This window comes from Oreochromis aureus, linkage group 13, assembly GCF_013358895.1.
Source record: "Oreochromis aureus strain Israel breed Guangdong linkage group 13, ZZ_aureus, whole genome shotgun sequence".
NCBI lineage: Eukaryota > Metazoa > Chordata > Actinopteri > Cichliformes > Cichlidae > Oreochromis > Oreochromis aureus.
This window is the reverse complement of record NC_052954.1, coordinates 1,514,581-1,535,819: the sequence shown is the minus strand read 5'-3', so window position 1 is coordinate 1,535,819 and position 21,239 is coordinate 1,514,581. Positions and strand designations below refer to the sequence as shown.

General features: G+C 40.2%; 1 protein-coding gene and 1 long non-coding RNA gene across 2 annotated transcripts in view; one reads left to right on the top strand and one right to left on the bottom strand.

Moving 5' to 3' along the window:
* The window catches only part of fbxw4 (F-box and WD repeat domain containing 4), a 56,930-nt gene that overhangs the window by 18,682 nt on the left and 17,009 nt on the right, over nt 1-21,239 (top strand). Inside the window, exon 6 of the mRNA XM_031727204.2 lies at nt 16,187-16,252. Coding sequence (XP_031583064.1) covers nt 16,187-16,252 — 66 coding nt within the window. The remainder of the gene's footprint in view (nt 1-16,186; nt 16,253-21,239) is intronic.
* On the bottom strand, nt 12,492-13,207 carry LOC120443325. The gene is made up of 3 exons (XR_005615351.1): nt 13,170-13,207; nt 12,645-12,733; nt 12,492-12,550 (listed from the first exon to the last, which is right to left on the bottom strand). It is a non-coding gene; the product is annotated as an uncharacterized LOC120443325 (long non-coding RNA).

Genomic DNA, 21,239 nt, shown 5'->3' with positions numbered 1-21,239 from the left:
TCCACTTGGCCTGCTGCTATTCTTCAGCTGCTTCCAAAGTCCCATAGGCTAACCAGGACTTCAGCCTAATGGCTCCTTTCACCTGTCCACCACCTTTCTTGAGGACTACCACCGTATCAGGCATCAACCACACTGTAGCCATAGCTCCTTGCTGCAGCCTCAGAAATGGAGGTGTGGAACATGGTCCATTAGAACTTAATGTCCCCAGTCTCCCTCCGAATGCTGTCAAAGTTCTGCCAGAGATGGGAGTTGAAGATCTCATGGATCAGGGCCTCTGTCAGGGATTCCCAGCACACCCTCCCAATACATTTAGATGTGCCAGGTCTGTCCAGCATCCTCCTCCACCACCTGATCCAACCTACCATGAGATAGTGATCAGTTGATAGCTGGGCTTCTCTTTTTACCCGAGTGTTTAGAACAGGGGTGGGCAATCTCAGTCCACGAGGGCCGGTGTCCCTGGAGGTTTTAGATCTCACCTTGGGTCAACACACCTGAATCACATGATTAGTTCATTACCAGGCCTCTGGAGAACTTCAGGACATGTTGAGGAGCTAATTTAGCCATTTAAATCAGCTGTGTTGGTTCGAGGACACATCTAAAACCTGCAGGGACACCGGCCCTCGTGGACTGAGATTGCCCACCCCTGCTTTAGAACATATGATCGCAGATCCAATGATATGTTTTCAAAATCGACCATTGACCTATGACCTAGGGTGTCCTGGTTTCCATTCCCCAAACACGCGGGGAAACAACCTTTTGTCCAGCGGCAAAGCTTCCAAATGTACAGGTAACAAACCAAGGGATACAAGAATACCCACCCCTCTTCACTGCCTCTTACTGAGGACAGCTCCAAACTGGAACAAAGTCATGCCCCTCTTCAGGAGACTGGTCCCAGAGCCCAACCTGTGTATGTAGGTGAGCCCAACTATATCTAATCGGTATCTGTCAACATTACACACAAGCTCAGGCTCCTTCCACACCAGAGAGGTGAAATTCCATGTCCCAGTAGTCAGCTTCAATAGCCTGGGATTGGACTGACATGGCCCCCATGCACCTGACCTCTACAGCACCTCCTGCGGGTGGTGGGCCTACAGGAGGGAAGGACAATGTAGCATCTTTGCACCCAGCCAGGCCCGATGGGCCCCAAGGCACTCTGCGTCAAGCTCCCTCCCCATCCCTAGCTCCAGGGTGATAACCTGTAAACTGATCCTGGGCAAGATACACAGGTTAATGGGTTGTTTTTTTATCACTCATAGGGGTCGAATTAAATAATATTAAACTAAAAGTATAGAAATGGAGTAAATTAACTAAGGCTAGTTAACAATGGTTAAAAAAAAAAAAAAAAAAAAAAAAAAGCTAAATTAAAACACTGGAGATTTTCCATGAGCTCCAGTTAGGAAAAATATATGTGATATGTAAAACAGTGGTGGAATTTCTAGTCATGTAGTCATTTAGCAAGAGATACACTGAACATCTTCTAACTCTAGCTCTATATGAAAATTTGTGGAAATCAGCTATGCAATTTTGTTTTGCTTCTTAGATGAAACAAGATGTTTGAAGATGCTAACTCAACCTATGGTGCATTGTAATGTGTGACTTTTTTGATTACATGATATCTGCGTTATGGTATGGCAGTTATTTGTTATATATGCAAAATGATCTTAAGTGTACAATCTCTCATCTTGTTACAGAGTAATTTAAGCAGAGTTCAGTGAGGTTTGCAGGCATTTGTTTATACACAGCTCTGCCACCGCATTTCAACATTGCAACATCTTGATTTGTTTGTTTTTTAGATATTCTGTTGTAGATTTGCTGCTGTGCTTGGGGTCATTGTCCTGTTGCATCACCCAATTTTGGCCATGATTTACTTGTTAGACAGGTGGGCTCACATTTGTCTCTAGAATTATTTGGTATACCCAGGAGTTTATGGTTTACTCAGTAACTACAAGGTGCCCAGGTCCTGTGGCTGCAAAACAAGCCTTTGGTATTGGGGTTTGCGCTGATATGCTCTGTTTGTTTTAAGCTAAATATAGTGCTGTGTATTATGGCCAATCCCACTTTGGGATTGTCTGTCCACAGTTTTGTTGTTTGTTATCGTTAGGTTTTATTTATTTATTACTATTATTAGATTTGCAGCTTTGCAAATCTAAGAATCCTAGAGATCAGATATGATACTTAGACGGCAGGCAGGATACCTGATAGATAACTGCCCAGCCTGACGTAGGGCAAACACAAAGAGACAGACAGCCATTTGCTCTCACATTGACACCTGGGCAATTTAGATTACATTTAACCCAATCTTACTAACTGCATGTCTTTGGACTGCGGGACGAAGCCGGAGTCTCCGGAGAGAAGCCACGCAACCACGGAGAGATAGGCAAACACAGAGTCTTTGGTTCTTGGTGTGAGGCAACAGTGCTAACCACCACGCAACCAAGCTGCCCGTTTCTGTTATTATTATTCTTAGTTTGGCAGCTTTGAAAATCTAAGAATCGTAGAGATCATAAAGCTATGATAATTAGTTCATTTTTGGGTTTAATCATATTTTCTTACACAACAATCTGCGAGTCAGTTATTCAGAATGTTGAGACATTTTAGCATGTAGTAGTTAGAAGTACAGATCTCTGTAATTTGTTTGGTGATTCAACAAGTCTATGTTAGATATAAGCTTAATAATAATGAGAAATAACCTCAGATCACTGAAATAACAGACAAAATGATATGTGGCATGTTTAAGAAAATCTACCACAATGATCTTTTCTCCTAATCATATTTGCTGTTGCAAATTTATTGCAAACGCAGTTTGTATAAAGCAGAGTACTTCCACGCTGATGTCCAGTGTGGAACTTTGCGTTAGGTCCTGGTCTATTCCACCCGGCTGAGCAGCCCCAGCTGAGGAATGTCCTGGTGACCCCACAGACATGAGACACAAACAGAAGCCAAAAGGGCCACAGGGGGTGGTGATGGGACAACAGGGTCCAGGCATGCGCGTGTGTGTGTCCCCATGCATAAGAGTGTCTATTTGTGAGAGAAAAAAGTGCATGCTTGTAGGCAGGCAAATGTTTGTCCATGCATGTCGTTGTGTAAAGGGGTAGGGGGCGAGGGAGAGAACCCTGGGAGTGAAAGAAAGAGAGGGAGTGTGCATAGGGGGTTTGGGGGTCAGCACTTGCACCCTTTGAGCATTGTTTCCCTCCCTGGCAATATAAAAGCATCATAACCCTTTGAGCCCAGACATATTTAGAAACCACATAAAAGCACTTTTTACAAACTAGATACACGTCGGTCACAAAGCCCGGGGTCAAGCGCAACAAATTAACAGCCCTATTTCTGACAGGGGGTGGGGGTGAGAGCTGGAAGCTTGGTGACAGGCTGAAGCTGAAATGCTGGAGCCCAGCTTCCCAGGGTGGTGAAGAGGGCTGCTTTCTTGCATTCATGTGTAATTGGTCTGAGAGGCTGAGTGAATGCTGACTTACTTTTGTTTCTATTATAATCCTCTTTATAGAAGACTTGCCTACCGTAACTCTAACAAAAGTCAAGACGGCTACTATGAAAGGCCAGAATCTTATTTGTCGCTTATTTGTTTCACACATTGAAACCCCCATCGCAATTTTTAATGTCTTAGAGAAGCCTTTATCAAATGCTGATGCATCTCAAAAAATGTAGGTTATCATGAAAACTTTATGTAATTCCAAAAGTTCAAATGTAATTATTTTTTCATTATTTAAGTATTTTCATACTGTTTCATATTACCACCCACTCTTACATATCCTTCTTTCTTCCACCTTGATGAGATTCCCAGCTCAAGATGCACTGAAGCATCCCTGCTGCATAATACTGCCACACACAGTGTTCTTTGGGTTGTACACTCCTTTCTCCATATGTAGGCAGCATCTCTGCGGCACACACGCTCTAGTTTCTACCAAAGGTCACATGTCCAGTGTCCATAATCTTTCTCCAGGTTGTCCTTAACATCCTTCTGTCTGTCTTCCACAGAAGAGGAGTTTCTGTTGAACTCTTGTGCAAGTTTCTAGTGATTGTCCTCGTTGAGACTACAGTTTCTGACCAGGCTGAGTCATTCACTGGTGTCCTGGCAGTCATTCTCTCACTTGTTGTTTTTCCATAGTCTTTAAAATCTTTTGCTTTCTCTACCTCTGCCAGGCTTGTTCTGTGCTGTTTGGCTCACTTTAGATTTCTTGGTGATACACCTCACTCCAGGGGTCCGTTCTTCGTACCTCGCTAAGTAAGTTAGCCGGATTTGATTGTTTTCGCGTGATCTTGGATCGTTCGGTTCTCCGAAGCTCATCTGGGACTTGCTGTCATAGCAACAGATCCGTAAGCGTAAACCTGCTCGGGAGCAGGCTTACTTTATGTAAACAGGATTAGATCGCGGCCTCTCAGGTATGTCCGCTGCAGTTATATGAAAGCAAGAGCGATATTTCGCCACTGTTTCTCCATAAATAAATATTATCAATGTAACTAAAGATAATGCAGCATTTGATTCTTTTATTGATTTCATACAGATACATACAGGTCATTTCCTAAAAAAAGGGAAATGTACTATTAATCATTCTATTACATGTAGTAGATCATGTCAGATGTAATTCATATTTTAGAGTAGTAATAGTAAATTACTACGTGTAATCAAGATGAGAGACCACGGCTAAAAAGCGAAGGTGGATTTGGGAAGTCTGTCGCAGCCATGTCCTGTCCGTTTGTACTGCGAGCAAGGAAGGTGCAAGATTGATAAGGAGAGTTTTCAGAATTCAGCGTATATTGCGGGATAGACAGGATCCTTTAGCTCAGCGCGACGGTGTGCTCATAGAGAGATATCGATTCTCCGTGAGGGTATTATTTACTTTCTTCTCTCTCTCTCTCTCTCTCTCTCTCTCTCTCTCTCTCTCTATATATATATATATATATATATATATATATATATATATATATATATATATATATATATATATATATACTTACTGTACTGTATATACTTACTCCCGACTTACTGTGCATGCTTCAGTCACCCCTTGCATGGGAACAGGTAAAAGTGATGGAGTGTTATGTCAAACTACACACAAAAACCCCACAATGTCAATAAATGTCACAGTACAAAAAGGGGTGTGACGAGGGGTGCAGGACCACCACCTGTCTTTATTTGCTCTGCCCTTTTCTTGGTTGCTGTTATAAACAAACAAACAGATTATTTCAGGGTCTCTTGTCATAGACTAAAAGCAATATAAGTGATAAATATTACCATTCTGTAGAATATTCTTATATTTCACTTTTACTTTTTCCCATGTTCTAGTGGGTCCTGTTGTGGCTCTAATGTGAAAGAGGATATGATGTAATATAATATAATGTGGTATAATATAATATCACATGATATAATGTAATATCATGGATCACTTACGAGTTTGATTTGTCAGCAACTTTCTGCCAGCCCTCTCTCCTTGCTTTTGCAGCCTTTGCAGTGTTCCCCTGCGTTTTAATTAAACTCTGAAACTCCTGATATCCCTCAATCAAGAGTTCTTGGTCTGCTGCCGTGAAATGCTGTGCGCGCTCCTTCGACATCTTCGCCGACCAATCACAGGGTTGCCGATCAATGTTTCTACTATCGATGCGTAGCCCCTTTTAAGCCACCCAGTGATCTCAGATCACTTCATCCAGCTATACTAATCGTCAACAACAGGTGTGTTCGGAGAACCGGATTAGCGAGCTCAAAGTTAGCGCGATGATTTGATCTTGGATGTGTCATTTGATCTTGGATGTAGTAAGCGAGGTACGAAGAACGGACCCCAGGTCTTCACACTTGGAAATCCTCCAAACAAATTTCTTTCATTTTTGGCATGGTCTGTGCTCTGGCTCAGTAAAAAGGTCAGTTTTTCACGGGCTAATAATATCCTCCCCAGTCATTTTTGTTTTTTCTGAAATAGTTCTGTTATTATTTGCAAATAAAAATAATTTGTTAATTCTAAAGAAGTATGTTTAGAAAATAAACATAATAACAATAATGGCATGGCTAATCATTTTGTCTTCATCAGTATTTACATACTGGCCTTCCTCTCAACTACACCCGATAGATAATTTTTTTTAGAATTCAGCTCAATCAAGGCTTGCTAATCAAGCACAGTCAACAAACTGTTTTGGAGTAGTTTTGTAACTGTAGGCAGAAATAAATTATAAATAATCACAGACTGCAGAAACTTCACACTAAACTTAAAACATTGTAAATTCTGTGGACATCTATCATGGCAGGAGTCTACTCCATGATTGTGATTGCATGTAATGAACTAGATAGAGACTTTTTCCCTCATTTCCCCACATTTGTAAGGATAATGCATTTGTGGGTTGAGCAGCAGAGAGTATGTGAGCTGAACCCACGAAAAACACCCATGTCAAATGTTCTGCCAGCCAGAGTGAGCCCTAGAAGGCCAATTCCACATAGTAGGGGATGTCAGACACAAGCTCCAAAGACAACATCTCAAGAAGATGGTTTAAGCACACCCTATCATCACTTATCATATTTCCAATAAAATTTATTCCAACCAGTGTTAACTGGATAGATGTGACTCTTATCAGCTGTTTGGGCTGCGTTTTATGGACTCGGTCTTTGAAAATGTGATCAAACAAATGAAGCTACCTCTTGGTGCTTTCACAAAAACGGGACAGTAGAAAACTACCAGAAAATGCTATCGATAGTACTATGTGCTTTCTATGAATTTAAGGTTTTCTACATGATATTCAGTTTTTGTTGTTTCTGTTGAAAGCAACAGCTTGTTTCAAGCAGCAGAGGACATCCTCTCACAGTTACCCCAAGATAAAAAAAAAGACAGATATTGTGACGTCGGAGTTTACATGAATGCAGCTCGTGTGCTGCACGTAGAACGAGCCAGTTCTGGTTTAAACCAGGACCTCCTTGCTGTGAGGCAACATTGCTAACCACTGCGTCACCGTGCTGCCTCAGATTGTATCATCAAGTAAAAATTACTTCTGCACATTTTTAGGTATAAATTCAACATGATGTAACAAAGTTGCAGGTGTATTAACACCAGTTTTAGTAACATAGATACATAAATTAAACAGCAAAGGTGATATACTAAGTTTAGCAGCAGACAACCTGAGTAGGCGGGCAAGACTGTGATCATTACTGCTATGGCCGTTAATTTATATGGACAGTGGAAATGGTGAGAATCATCAGTAGTTTTAAGCACAGTGCCAAATGAGACTCATACATAGGGCTGGGCCATATCATACCGTACACGGTAATAATGGTATAATGATGGACAATGATAAGAAAATGAAATATCGCAATAGAATATGGGTAAAACGCGCATGCCTTTGTTTACATACGCACATGGCGGAAAAAGCATGGCAGCGACGCAGAATGAGAAGAGCGAAAGTGGATCGTTAAATGAAACGGATGAACCAGAACTGGTTTGTAAAAATGCTGCAACTTCAGTGGTGTGGAACTGGTTTAGCTTTCGTCCGTCAGATACACAACAAAGCACTATTTTTGGTAGAGCATGCTAGCGGGCCGTCGTTATTACCGTGTTTTTGGAAAATACAGCACACTTAAAATCAATGCTTTGATTTTTCTGAAAATCGACAGTGCCCCTTATAATCCCGTGTGCCATCAGGGATCAGTCATGGTCCTGTCACTGATGAGATGACCATTCTAAGTGGCTGTGTCTGGTGCTGCCTGTGTTTTTGTATCAATGTGTATGAATGTGTGTTTGGAGAGATGAAAAATTGTTGTTTCTTTTTTTGCAGTTCTTTGTGTGGTGCTGATATGGCTGGTTCCCACTGAACGCACAGTTTGTGTGACACATGGGCCTTTAGATGATACAGCCAGCTGTTGAGGTTGGCCAGGGTGTTGCTAATGAGAGGTGATGTGATGGGGGAGCCACTGACTGAGCAGAGGAGAAGGACTCTGGTCAGAGATGGGGCTGAGTGTTTGTTTGCATGTGTTTAGGTAAAATTAGGCATGATAGAGGCTTTGACCTTAACAGCTATAATATCAGTCCATTGTTCTGACTCCAGATCAGATCTGGTTGGTAATTCACTTGGCTTAGGAAGCAGGAGAAACAAGAAGGAGTCATTCTTTGTGTAGGTGGTGTCCCCCTCCTCTCCTCTTGCTGTGATACAGCCAAGTCAGGGGTGAGTAATGTGAGTAATGGAGAGTAATAGGGTCCAGATAGCAAGTGTGACTATAACCCTGTTGTATCCTGTGTCAGGAAGGTCAGAGGTCACCCACTGTGCCTACTGGTCCCAGACCCATCTGGGTCATAAATGAGTTTACCCAACACTAATTACTGGGAACCTGCCAAAGGTCTGTGCTATGTGACGGGGCTGACAGCCGCCCGCATTACTGAGCGTGTGTTTTCCTGCAGACATGCACATCCTTTGTCGCTCCAGTTGAAAGTACATGTATGCCAACAGTATGGCTCAGTCGCAGCTCTGCTTGGTACGTTTTGCACCGCTGCAAGGCCTTTGTATGTAAGGCCCAAGTCCCGTTAGGTTTGGCAACACAGCCTCCAGGATGATAAATGTTCAGTGAAGTCAGTGCATGTGATTCCACCACAGTGCCACATTACTGCTCACAAGCAGCTTGTTTGTCTGTGGAGCTAAAAGTATATGCTGATTCAATTTGAGCTGTGTCAAGCAGAGGAGAGGGGAAGAAGGTCAGACAGAGGAACACAAGTGACAGAGCATGTGGCCCTTTCAACATAAGACACTAAACAGTCAGAGTCTGGTCCTGAGGAGGAACATGTAGGCTGGAATACAACTGCATCCTCGACATCTCACAGAACCTTGAATTTGTAGGTTTTGTTCTACAAATGTTCGTCAAGATTATGGACTTGACTCTTTATAGAAATAAGGAATGAGCAATATGCCATGTAAGAAAAAAAAACAAAAAAAAATGTAATAAAGCACAAGATGATGGTTATTGTGTTGGTTGGGTTCCAGTCCTGTCTTTCTATTCCCGCCTCGGTTTTCTCTTGTTTCCCCTCAACTCTCTAATACAGGTGTAGGCAAGTCCAGTGCCCTGCAGGCCTCAGTGCCCTGTGTCCTTGATCCAACACAACTAATGAACTAATCATGTGATTCAGGTGTGTTGACCCAGGGTGAGATCTAAAACCTGCAGGACACCGGCCCTCGAGGCCTGGAGTTGCCCACCCCTGATCTAATACATTAAATATAAAAATATCTTCTATTAAAGCTAGTTTAAGATAAAGCTCCCCCCATGTACCGTGCTACCTCATCACTTGCTCAAAATCTTGCTTTGAAGTTTTAGTTGGTTCTACTTTTATGTCATTTGGTGACATTAAAGTTCAAAGTTGACAGTGAGTGTCATCTTACCACAGATATGATGCTAAACATTAATAGGACATTAATAATCTTGAGAATTTACTCTGAATTAAAACAAACAATGCCAGGCAGTGAGTTTCAGTCAGTAATACAAAAAAAAGAGAGCAGACTTCTGTCAGCTTTGAACAGAAATCTGAACTCTGATGCTGGAAGGAGAGACTTTTTATTTCTATGTAGGCTGCAAATTAAAAAATGCACAGACTTAGCCACTGTTAGCACACTCTAAGAACTAAAACTGATAATTACTTAAATATTTTGGTGCAACACTTTTACACTCAAAAATAATGAGTAAATACAAAAACAATCACATCTCTTAAATACACCTTATTAATTGAGTAAATCCAACTAAAATGGAATAAGTTGTTATGAACAATTAAAGATGTTACAGTAACATACAAAATTGAGTAAATACAATTGAAAATGTAAGTTAAAACAACAGTAACCAAAAGTTCAAACTACATAAAATATTAATTAGGAAATGCTGAAATGCTTGGCACATATAACCTACACCATTACAATTATTTTTGTTTTAAATAATGGTTCAATTTACTTAATATTTTAAAGTTAACTTAAGCAAAAACGTTAATTACAATTAAGTGTTTATATATACACATATACATATATACACATATACATATACATACATATATATACATACATACACACACACACACACACACACACACACACACACACACACACACACACAGGAAAAAAAGAACCACGTCAGTTCAACATTGTTCACAATGATTTATTTTAACCAGCTTTTTTGTGAATCACACATTTAGCAGATTCCTTCTCTGAACACAGTGAGCTGAAATCTGTTCTACATTCAGTGGATAAAACTTGGATAAAATTTCAGTCACAACAGCCTTATATAATAAAATTGCATGCAAATTGGCATGCTTGATAAAACTCTGTAAAACTGGCATATTGATGCTAACAACAAGAAAAATGTACCTGCCATACAAAGAATAAAAGTGGCTCAAGTGAACGCAGTGCTTTACCTTTTCAGAAAAGGTCAAATGACAAAAATAAAATTAAGATCCCAAAAAAATATAAATCCTGAAAAGAAAAAAACATTTGCACTGTGACATAGTTTTTGAACATCTTATTTTGATTCCAAAAAATTGGGCAGATTATAACTAAAGAGTGACCAAAAAACATCCATAATTTAAATAAAAAGGTTTCAAAAGGATTGCGCTAAAAAAAAAAAAAAAAAAAAAAAAAAAAAAACCATACAGAAGATACTCTCCCATTTACACCTTAATGTGAATCTGGAAAGTTAATACAAAAACACAGTTTATGGTACAAACATTATTTATGAACAGGAATGTCAACACAATGTAATGCCGCAACTGAACCTTTTGATGAGCATTACATGTCACTTAACAAGTCTAACACTTTAAGAACAGCCCTGTGAAATTTTGTCTACAATGAACAGAGGTCATTTTTCAGTCTTTGAACCTTGACAGAAAGGTTTCCTGGATCCAGCTCCATGAACACTTTTTGAAATGCTTCAAATGTGCATTTGAGATTCTTGGGGTGTTTCAGATCCAGAGCATAGCACAGTCCCAAAAGATAGCAACAGGCTTTGCTCAGATTCCCAAGTTTGCCCAGAACAGTAACGCCTTCAATAACAATACCCACACATCAGTAGGTTCGCCTGACCTGTCTTGATTCTACAGCAGGTAAATCTTCATCACCTCCTCAGCCAAAGCCTCTTCAACAAAGACAGCATCAGCACCGTCCTTTAAAAAGAGAAACAACTGTTTTAAGCTCACGTGATTTCCAAACATTGAAACAAAAGTTTCATTTGTATGAGATCACCGGTACTCATAATATGTGGACACTGTGCTCCAAAATCTTTGAGCAAATGCTATTCTTTTGTATGCTTTGAAGTGTTTTTTTTTTTTCTTTAGAACAGTATCTTAAAACTTTTCTATGATCTCACAAGCTAAAATAAACTACTAATATTCCTAAAACAGATTTATTGCACCAACCTCAAAGGTTTTGATTAAGGCACTTGGATCCTCTCCCAGATGGTCAATGAGACATCTGATGATGACTTCGCTTTTTTCTCGATGGAATTTCCACTCTGTAAAACAGGAAGTCTCAACTGAGGCAAAATTTGTACATTTAAAACATGACTTACCATTTCTAGCTTAAACATAACTATTTTTTTTTTTTCTGTTGTTGACCTGTTTTCACACCCACCATCAAGGTAAGAACACCTGTGGAGCTAAAATATTGAACAGAAACCTCAGAAAAGCCGTTTTTAGTGGAAGGGCCTCTTCAATGCTGTGTTGGAACGTTTTTGTGGTTAGAAAATGCAATCTTCCTTACCTGAAGCAGAAGGTTTAACTGTGCCCTGTGGCGTTGTCCAGCAGCACCTTTCTTGGCTTGAAACAAGGACAGGAGTTTGGATGAATACAAGTCCAATGATGACATGAACTTTGGTTCAAGGTTCAGGGTCGTGATCCTATGAAACTCTGCACTGACCTGGATGGAGAGGACAAAAACCAAGGCCAAAAAATCTGAAGGCCAAAATTCTGATTCAATCAAAAAAAAAATCTTTAAGTGAAACTACCATTTTTTGCAACCTGGACCTTATTTTCTAACATGCAAAAGATTAATTTACTCATCCAGACATAAATCCATATAAGTGGAGTTGTTCAGTATGCAGACTAAAGCCTTAGTGGAAGATAATACTTTATGTTAAGCTTCTAAATTTTATGTTATGAATTGCTTGCACTATTTCCTGTGAGATTGTATAATGTTGGAGGGAAGAGGCGGAGCCAGGTTGCCCTCTGAACCATCGTCTGCCAGGCAGCGATGCGAGAGGAACACACCGCTGAAGTGGCGCACATATTCAGAATCGCGTCAGCGGCTTTACAGAGAAAGCCTTTCAGCTCCTCTGGCAGCTCTGCTTCCTCCACCTTCCTGGAGATGACAAATGCTAGCAAGGCAGTGTTGTTAGTCACTGCAGCTGACTGAACAGTGCATTGATGTGCGCGATCAGTGAACCTTGCTATCAGCTGGTCAAGTTTGGCGGGGTGGGCGGTCGCTGTCCAACGACCTTGGTCATTTTGGTGCCGAAAACTGAAGAGAGGCTCGGCTCTAGAGGGGAACAGGCGGAAAACTCCGGTCTGTGAAGCCCTCCGTTTCATGCGAACTGTGAGACCTAGACAAGTGTGAGCGTAAGGCACCCCATGTCTTAAAAGAGCAAGGACAATTCAAATGAAGACAGGGTATGGAATAGCCATGACCAAATGTACCATGTTTCACTCGATAATGTTTGAGTAGTGACACTTTTGATGACTCCTCATGTTTGCAGAGTTTACACTGCCATCTCATCACCTGTGACCTAAAATGTGAGAAAATATGTCTCACAGTATGAAGATGACAGAATGGTGTATAACCATATTTACAGTTTTTGTATGATTAACTGATTGAATAACCAATACTCACTACCAATTCAGGTGGAGGATACAACTTACAAATAAGTCAACATGGAACAAAGTACAATACTTAACCACATTGAAATAATCTGAATCACATCACCATGCTGTATAAATAAAAAGATAGTATGGTGACACTAGATGACAGACCATGAACTCATCAATATATTTACCGAACTGAAAAATTCTCAAAATTTAGATTTGGCATTTGTATGACTAAAATAACCCACCACAAAACCAGTATAAATATTTAGGTGGTATCACCATCCACTACTCAGCTTGTATAAAACAATATCATATCATTCCAAAATTTAACACATCAAGTCCTCTGAGTAAAATTACCTGCTTTACTTTGTAGTTGATGCAGATTTTTTTCTCCGGTGGTGAAGATGGTGCTGAAAAAATACAAATCAAAACTTTATCATTACAAAACATGTCACTGAGTAATCTGCCATAGCATCAATCTCTTATAAGAAATTTTAGCTTGGATTGAAATAAACATTTATTTATGTAAATTGGGAGTAACTATACTGGAAATGATGGTACTTTTGGCTTGACCCAAAGGACCAAAGCTTTTTTCATTATTTTCTGGGATCTGAAAGGAAGTAGGGCCCCGAGTCTAAATTTACTTAAGGCCCCATAGTACTTTGGACCAGCCCTGGATGAGGTAATCTGCTGACCCGGGCGGTCCTCTCACCGTTTCTCTCAAAAACTGGCCCTGTTCGGGACAAAGCTGAAAGCAGCGTCTTATATGCTCTGAAAGACCCCACATAGAACAAGAAAGCTAAGCAGCATGGTTGCTGCTATGAACTGTTCCGCGGGCAGGTCTTCTTAGTTACCAAAGCCATTGATGACGTCTGTTCATCTCCTCCTGAACAATCTGACAGAGTGAGTCAGGCCGCGTGACCACCGCAGCTCCCGCACCGCGACTCAACAGGGCCATTTTCAGAAATGTCTGAGCACACCTGCTTTCACGTGGTTCCTAAAATGCCCCGATTAAACGGTCAGGTCGCTGGTACCGGGACATTCCGGTCAAATTACCCGGAACGCAGATAGCGACTCAGAACGTAAAAAGGATAAAGGGCGCGGTTTCCGCCGCCTTGACTGGAAGACGGGTTGAAAACTTAAATTAACGTGCACAAACACGCTGCGAAAAGTGAGCCACCATGACAAACGCTTTCTTCAGAACATGTCATAAAAGAACGGTGTGGATAAAGACAGCTAATGTAAGAATTGGTCACTTACCTGAAAACGTTACCAAGTCTGCAGTGGATGTGTGTCTGTCTCGTTCAACGTGCAGAAAATCTCCCATGAGGCCATGCTCCTCGCGCGGTACACGCCAAAGGTCATTAGTCTTACTCAAAGTTTTAAGTTAGTATTGGGGACAAAATTATATTGATTTTGAACCATTAATAATTAAAGTTCAAGACAATGATAAGTATGAATACCAGTGTCTCAGTTATTTTGAGTACTTTCTATGAGATATATTGAGTAGATTTAAATAATGCACCCTGTGTTTCAAATACAGAATTTTTTCTTTTAAATAAACTTGAACAAAAGAGCTCAGTTCAACTCAGAAACTGGTGTTGAAAATTTAAGCATTCTTTTCAGTATTTTCAACTCAAGATAACACTTTTGTGATTTTCAAAGATTTAATCAAGGTCATCTAACTTAGAATTATAATGATATTTACTAAGCCCCTGAATAATTTTTTAGGGTGCATGACTCCATGGAGCCAACAGGAATCTGTCTAATCTAGTCATGCACCTTTAATCTGTGGCTGAATGGGAGGTTGAAAGCATGACAAGTGTAACTGACAAGTCTGTAGAAGTGATGCAGTATGATGTTTTCCAAATAACATTTTCACTTACTGCAGTACAGACGTGAGTACTCATTATTTTGATCTAAACATCTGTCAGTAGCTACCTCTGCATGTAAAAGGCAGGTCCTCCCCCTGTCTGTCAACCCTGTGGGAGGGCACTAAGCTCTGAGTCTCCACATCCAGCCCAGCCCTCCTAGTCAGCCTTCTCCCACAGTGCTCCTCCCCTCACCTTTTCCTCTCCCTAACCTCCCCACATGAGTGACATTCACTGTGCATAGCCAGGCTGCTAATTCCAACCTGCCTCTTGAGTCAAAGGGTCAAGCGGTCTTGTTGTTTTCTGCTCTTTTATTCTGCTGAGAAACAACATGTGGTGAATGTAAGACCAGAACAGAGAATCTGGTTATTTGTGATAATGAACATTTTCCTACCAGACTCCCCATTTCTCTCCATTCTGGTCAGTGTTAGACATACCCTACATGTGCTGTGTACACTTACTGTATGCATACAGCTTTGCTACGCTCTTATGGGGAAAGCTGGCAACAGAGCAAAATACATTCTTATTCAAACTGAACCTTTTTATGTGATGAGAGAACATTTTTTATAACAATTGTTAACTGAAGTCAAGAAATCAAGTGCATAGTGGGCCTTGATAAATCCTCTAAGGATCCTTTACAGCTGGTGCTCTGTACAGACAACAGTCTCGAACCTGCGGTCACAGTTTGGACCTTTAACAGTGCAAAACTGTCTTTTTCAGACACACTGTATATACTGTGCACTCACATGTGCTCCCACAGAACACAGAATCCAGCTTGTCAAATTGCATTAAATCACTTTTAATTTCACTCAAAGTAAACACTTAAAATGTTTTTAAAAGGGAGTTTATTGTGTATCTTTTGCTACTTTGTAACATGTGATCCAGACGTTCTGGGATAATCTCTTTATGCACTTTGGGAGCATCTTGAGCCCAATTGTTGTCTCCTCATACTTGTCCCTCTGTGGTTCATGCTGGATCCCCTCCACTGTTTCAAACTGTGTCCATTCATCTGGATGTTCAGATGAAGCCACAGGGAAGCAAATATAAAAAAGAATAATTATTTGAAATAATAAGATTTCCAGAACTCAGCATCATTTATAAAATGTCTTCTGTGCATTTTGGAAAGTACGCTGCTTAATCTTCCTTTGGAAAACAGGAAATGTTGGAATGACTGGTTCCTTTTACGTATGAATACATAATGAATGGGTTAAATGCAGAGAGGAATTTCCCCACGGGGATCAATAAAGTATACATCATTATCATTATTATTATTATTATAAGGTTAATTTTCATCCACTGTAATTGTTGTTAATATATCTTTCCACATAAGACAATAAGATACATAGCCAGCTGATAAAAATTAAAAGTAAAAATTAAATAAATCATTTTGGGTAGATTCCTACTGTCTGTTTTTTTTTTTTACCCTGTTTTCATTTGTGTCAGTACATACATGTACATGTTTGTTCACCTTGTTTACGGACATGTTCTGCCTCTTGTCTACAGTTCCTTCGTAACAGGCACTGCATGCTGCGAGAACTTCTCCCCTCTCCGCATCTGGGATGCTGAACGGTAAGTCAGAAATCTACTCTATCACGCTATAACAACGTTATATGGAGCAACATATCATTAACCTATTGTTAGCCATACAACACAAACTTCCACAAGTCTCCTGCTGAATGATTGCCCTGGTTTGGCTTGTTTTTTGTCATGTAAATGTTTAAATAATTATTAGCTCAGCTAAAAACTTTTAGCTTTTTGATAATGAGCAGAGGCAGCTTCTCTGACTGTTTTGCAGCATTGCTGCCCCATGCTTCACATGACAGAAGTGCAACACGATGAGCTGACAGAAGATTCCCTGCAAACATGTAACTTGTGTTTGTGCGACAGTGTTTCTGTACAACACAATATACAACATACACAAGTTCAGTTAGTATGTTCAATCTTCTAAATTGTCATTTTTTCCTGTAAAAGGTTACACAGTCCTGAAATTAGTATAATAAGCACATTTTATGTTATTGTAAGGATAGAAGAAAGGATTAGCCATGTGTAATGAGCTGGAATCAAAACTCATCAACAGTCTCCCATTCTTTAATTTACCAGATAATCTTTCTTCCTATTTAGTTTTTTGTTGATTTTCCATCTTAATAACAAATCTGCATCAGTTTGAAATCTCCATGGAGCAAGTCTTGAGCATTGTCAGTCCAAAGTGAGGAACCTTTGAAAATTCCTTTCATGTGAAGCCTGACATATCCCAAGGCTTCTGTCATTCCCAGCTTCACTTGGGCCAGTGAGAACAGACTGACACCGTACAACGACCGGAGAATAATAATTGTTTTTGTTCTGTTTGGCTTTTCTCCCGGCTGAACAGGAAACACTACCCTGATATGAAATTAATTTGATTATTTAAAGAGAGATGACCTTGAACAGCATTTATATATTTAAAAGATATTGAAATTTTATCACAAAAGCCTTGTTTCCCAAAGAGTTTGGACCTTGGAAAAAAAAAAGCTATAAATAATTTCAAGTATTTAACCTTTAAATCTCAGAAGGAGCTGACATCAGGCCGGACGTAACTTTTAGGAGCTGTAGAGACCAAATGCAGGTGAACGAAGGAGCATCCAGTCATGCTATGCAAACACCTGTAGATCTTAGGAAGAGTCCATGTGGATGGACGTTCACTCCTCACACCTCCCAATTACAAGACAACCTTCTGTACCTTTTGAGAGGGAGAGCAGCTGAGAAACAAGTACAAAATCATTTTCTGAACAAATATTATCAGTTAACTCGACCATGCAAAGAAATGAGTGTCAGAAATGGCAGCCCTCTATACGCTCAGTGACCTCGTCCCGAACACAGCTTGAAAAGTGTCCAGTCTTCTGTCAGTCATAGAGGACGCCTTCCTAATCAGTTTATTCAGTGTGTTGTCAGCATACGTACCACAGCAAAGTACTCCATCACTCTACACACTGAAGGATTTCAGCTTCCACAGGAAACAAAACCTGCTTGTCACCTTTTTCTCTATTTCAGTTTCTTTCCAGTCCCAGGATAGATACGGGTCATGTAGCCGTGCTACAATGGTTATATCTCTGCAGGGCTCGCAAATTGCTAGCCCGACGTCCCGGGGCTAGCGATTTTTCCAGTCGGGCTACCAAAATCTATCTCAGCCCTGCCCGTCGGGCTATCATAGGAAGGAGAATATGTGTCAATGCTTTTGCATTCTTTCGCAAATGTTGCTGAGTAATTATGTCATTGGCATCGATGAGCCACTGCCAATATGTGACATATTGAAATCACGTTTGAATTTGCGCTTGTTTTTTGCTTTCACTTTCACTTTGTGATCGCACAAAGTGTGCATAGGGAGCGGCAGAGGGTCACAGATTAATTGCGCACCAATTCCTCTGACATCGTCTTATCACTCATTAGCTTACTATTCAAACGTGACAAGTGAAATCTCCCACAGCAAGCTTAAACACGTGAGAGGTTGATTGCGCAGAGAATCGCTGACCGTTATGTAAAACGTGTGTAAAAGCAGCAGGATTTACGCCGGTATTTTAGTTCTGCTGAGCCAAATAAGACAGGTCAGGGGTGAAGAAGGGCAGCCAAATAAAAGCCGACCACAAAACGGAAAAGTTATGACAAATCAGACTATGAGGCAAAAAGAAAGCTCAGCTTTTTTGGTTTCATGGACAAAAGAATTTCTGTGGCTGGAATATGACGAGCTAAATAACATCATGTTCTGCCAGGTGTGTTGTGAGTTTCATTTCATTTGAGTCGACAAGCGCCTTTGTAACTGGGACCAGTAATTTTAAGAAAGACCCCATCAGAACCCATGAGAAATGCAAGAAATGCATTATTGCTCAGTCTGCAATATCTTTCCCAGAACAAACAGCAATTGGAAAAAACATACTAAAAATAAACCAAGCACAAGCAGAAGTCCTGAAAAATCTTTCAAAAGCGTACTATGTTGCAAAGAGTGAACTACCATTGTCAAAATGTAGCAGTTTTTGCAAACTTCAAAAAGCAAATGGCCTCGATCTTGGTTCCCCTTACCTCTTACCCTTGACTTCAGTGGAAATTTCAGATTCAGGATCTGACACAGACTGATTCATGTTCTACACAGTTCTTGCAAGTTCATAGAAATTTCTGTTCAATTAGAAACAAGTATTTGAGTTGATGACTGTGATTTTTATACAGTTGTTGTGATTTGTGTTTTAACAAATTTTTGATTGATGTTTTGTGTACTTTACAATATTATATTTGTATATTATGTATAATGTATATTACTGTAAAGGAAACAAAACATCAATCAAAAAATTGTTGTCTTTTTTTATTCAGGCTACTTAAATTTATTTTGGGCTGCCAAAAACCGAAGAGTGCCTGCCCGAAGGGCTACCAGGGATTTTGAAATTTTGCGAGCCCTGCTCTGGTATTATTTAATGTGTGGGCGTTAATAAATTATCGGGTGGTTGTAGCTCAGGAGGTCGAACAGGTCATCTGCTAATTGGAAGATTGGTGGTTTGATCTGTGGCTGCTCCCCAGTTTGAGTTTCCTCGGATGCCTGAACCCAAAGTTGTGCTCTGATACGTTCATCGCAGTAGAAAACACTCAGGTGTAGAAAAACTGCTCTATGTGACAACCATGTTTCCTCCCAGACAACAAAATCCTGATTGTGTGCCTCTTGGCCCTGACTAACACGTTCAACCTGAATCCTCAGAGTATTTCTGTAGGTGCCTCGACCTGGACTTTGCTGTTCCTAAATATAGATACTAGGACCACTACAATATCATCAGAATATCATAAACAATTATGTTCCCAGCTCTGATCACTAAATCCAGTGGATCTAAAACTATAGTTGATGATGGGGCACAACCATGGTTCCCATAGAAACACTGAAAAAATCTGACATTAGCCCATTTGCAATACAGCCGCTCCAGGATCGCACTAGTGAAATACTTTGTTACTCTATGGTTTTTCAGGTACTTGAGTATTTATTTTTCTGACACTTTTTTACTTTTAAATACCAGGTTACATAGATACACGTTTAATCCCTGCATACATAAGATGTAAGAGGCAAAACCACATCATTTATAATCTATATTTTTTATTATATATATTTTCAGTTTTTCTCTAGTTATATAATAACAACTAATCCGTTCTGTGTCGATGTAATCCAATAGAAAGGGAGCCAAATCCTTTGAAGTTATAATGCAGCAGGAAACCGTCAAATCCTTGGATGTTCCAACACGGCACAAAAATATAAATGCAATATAAAGCATGATTAACTGTTAGTAAAATCACATATAAATAAACTGTTTTAACACTTTGTATCACTTTAGCCATAAACAGCTGGATGTTGAGTCCTTTTATTCCAATTTTGGGTAAAGATTAGCCGATGGATCTCAATCTCTGTTCATCTGGACTGACTGAAAACTCTACATCCAGATGAACAGAACCAACTTTTTGGGATTTGCTTACCTGGGTGACTTAGCATGCATCAAAACAGTTTCTGTGTTATTTATTTATATAATGTAAATTTCTTTATTTTACAGCTAAACATGGGTATACATGCATTTTTTAATTCCTCATTTTTGAAGAAATATAATGTGCAAATACACTATACCTGGAATTTTGTGAATACTTTCAGACAGTGCAAAACCTTCCATCAAACACTCTCCAGCATCAACCTCAGACTCTGTACATATCAGAACAAAAGCCTGTTACACCAAACCGAACATCAGCTGCTGCAGCCAGTTTAGAGAAGACCAAACCACAAGCTTCCAGCAAGGAAACTTCCTTTGGCTTTGGTTTGGATTGAACCGTTTTTCTTTCTCACCCTCTTCAAGTCGATTTTGTCTTTTTTCTCATCTCAGAGGGACAAAGAAGTCTTATGATCACCCATATAGAGGTGCATCCCACACAAGGGGCAACCCAACATTTCACACTGTCTTCACTCATGGTTAAACACAGAGAAGGGGAAAAACACATCAAAGAAAAACCACCCCGACCATCACTCCCAACACCCAACGTTACCCTCGGCTCATTCCCAAAGAAGGCGCTTCTTTTAACAATCAAACGGCTGGGCTGGGATTCCTCACATTCCTGAATCTGAAAGGAGCGGGGTTAAATGACTGAATCGGAGCAGAAGCTCTGTTATACAAATGGCAGACGCACATGTGTATGTGACATTTGGAAGGTGTTTGTTCATTGATGTGGTCCCAACACCCACCTCCACTGACTCTGCCAGGAGTCGTGCAGTTGTGGAGCAGCGAGTGCAGAGATGTGGGTAAATTGGGTGGACGGGCAGCAGGTTGCACGGCTCCCCTCTGTTTGTTTTAGTGACTAAAAACCTCAGCGTGGCTCCTTTTCTCTACCTGTGTGATTGCTTTTGACAGGAGGCCTGTTTCCCAGCACATCCCCAGGATCCAGTTTTGGACTTAACTTTATAAGAGCCTCCAATCACTCCTGTCACAAAAACACACAAATATACACACACACCACTATTCTACAGCTGCCACATACTGAAGGATAATCAGCCTTTCTTAGTTTTTTTTTTTTT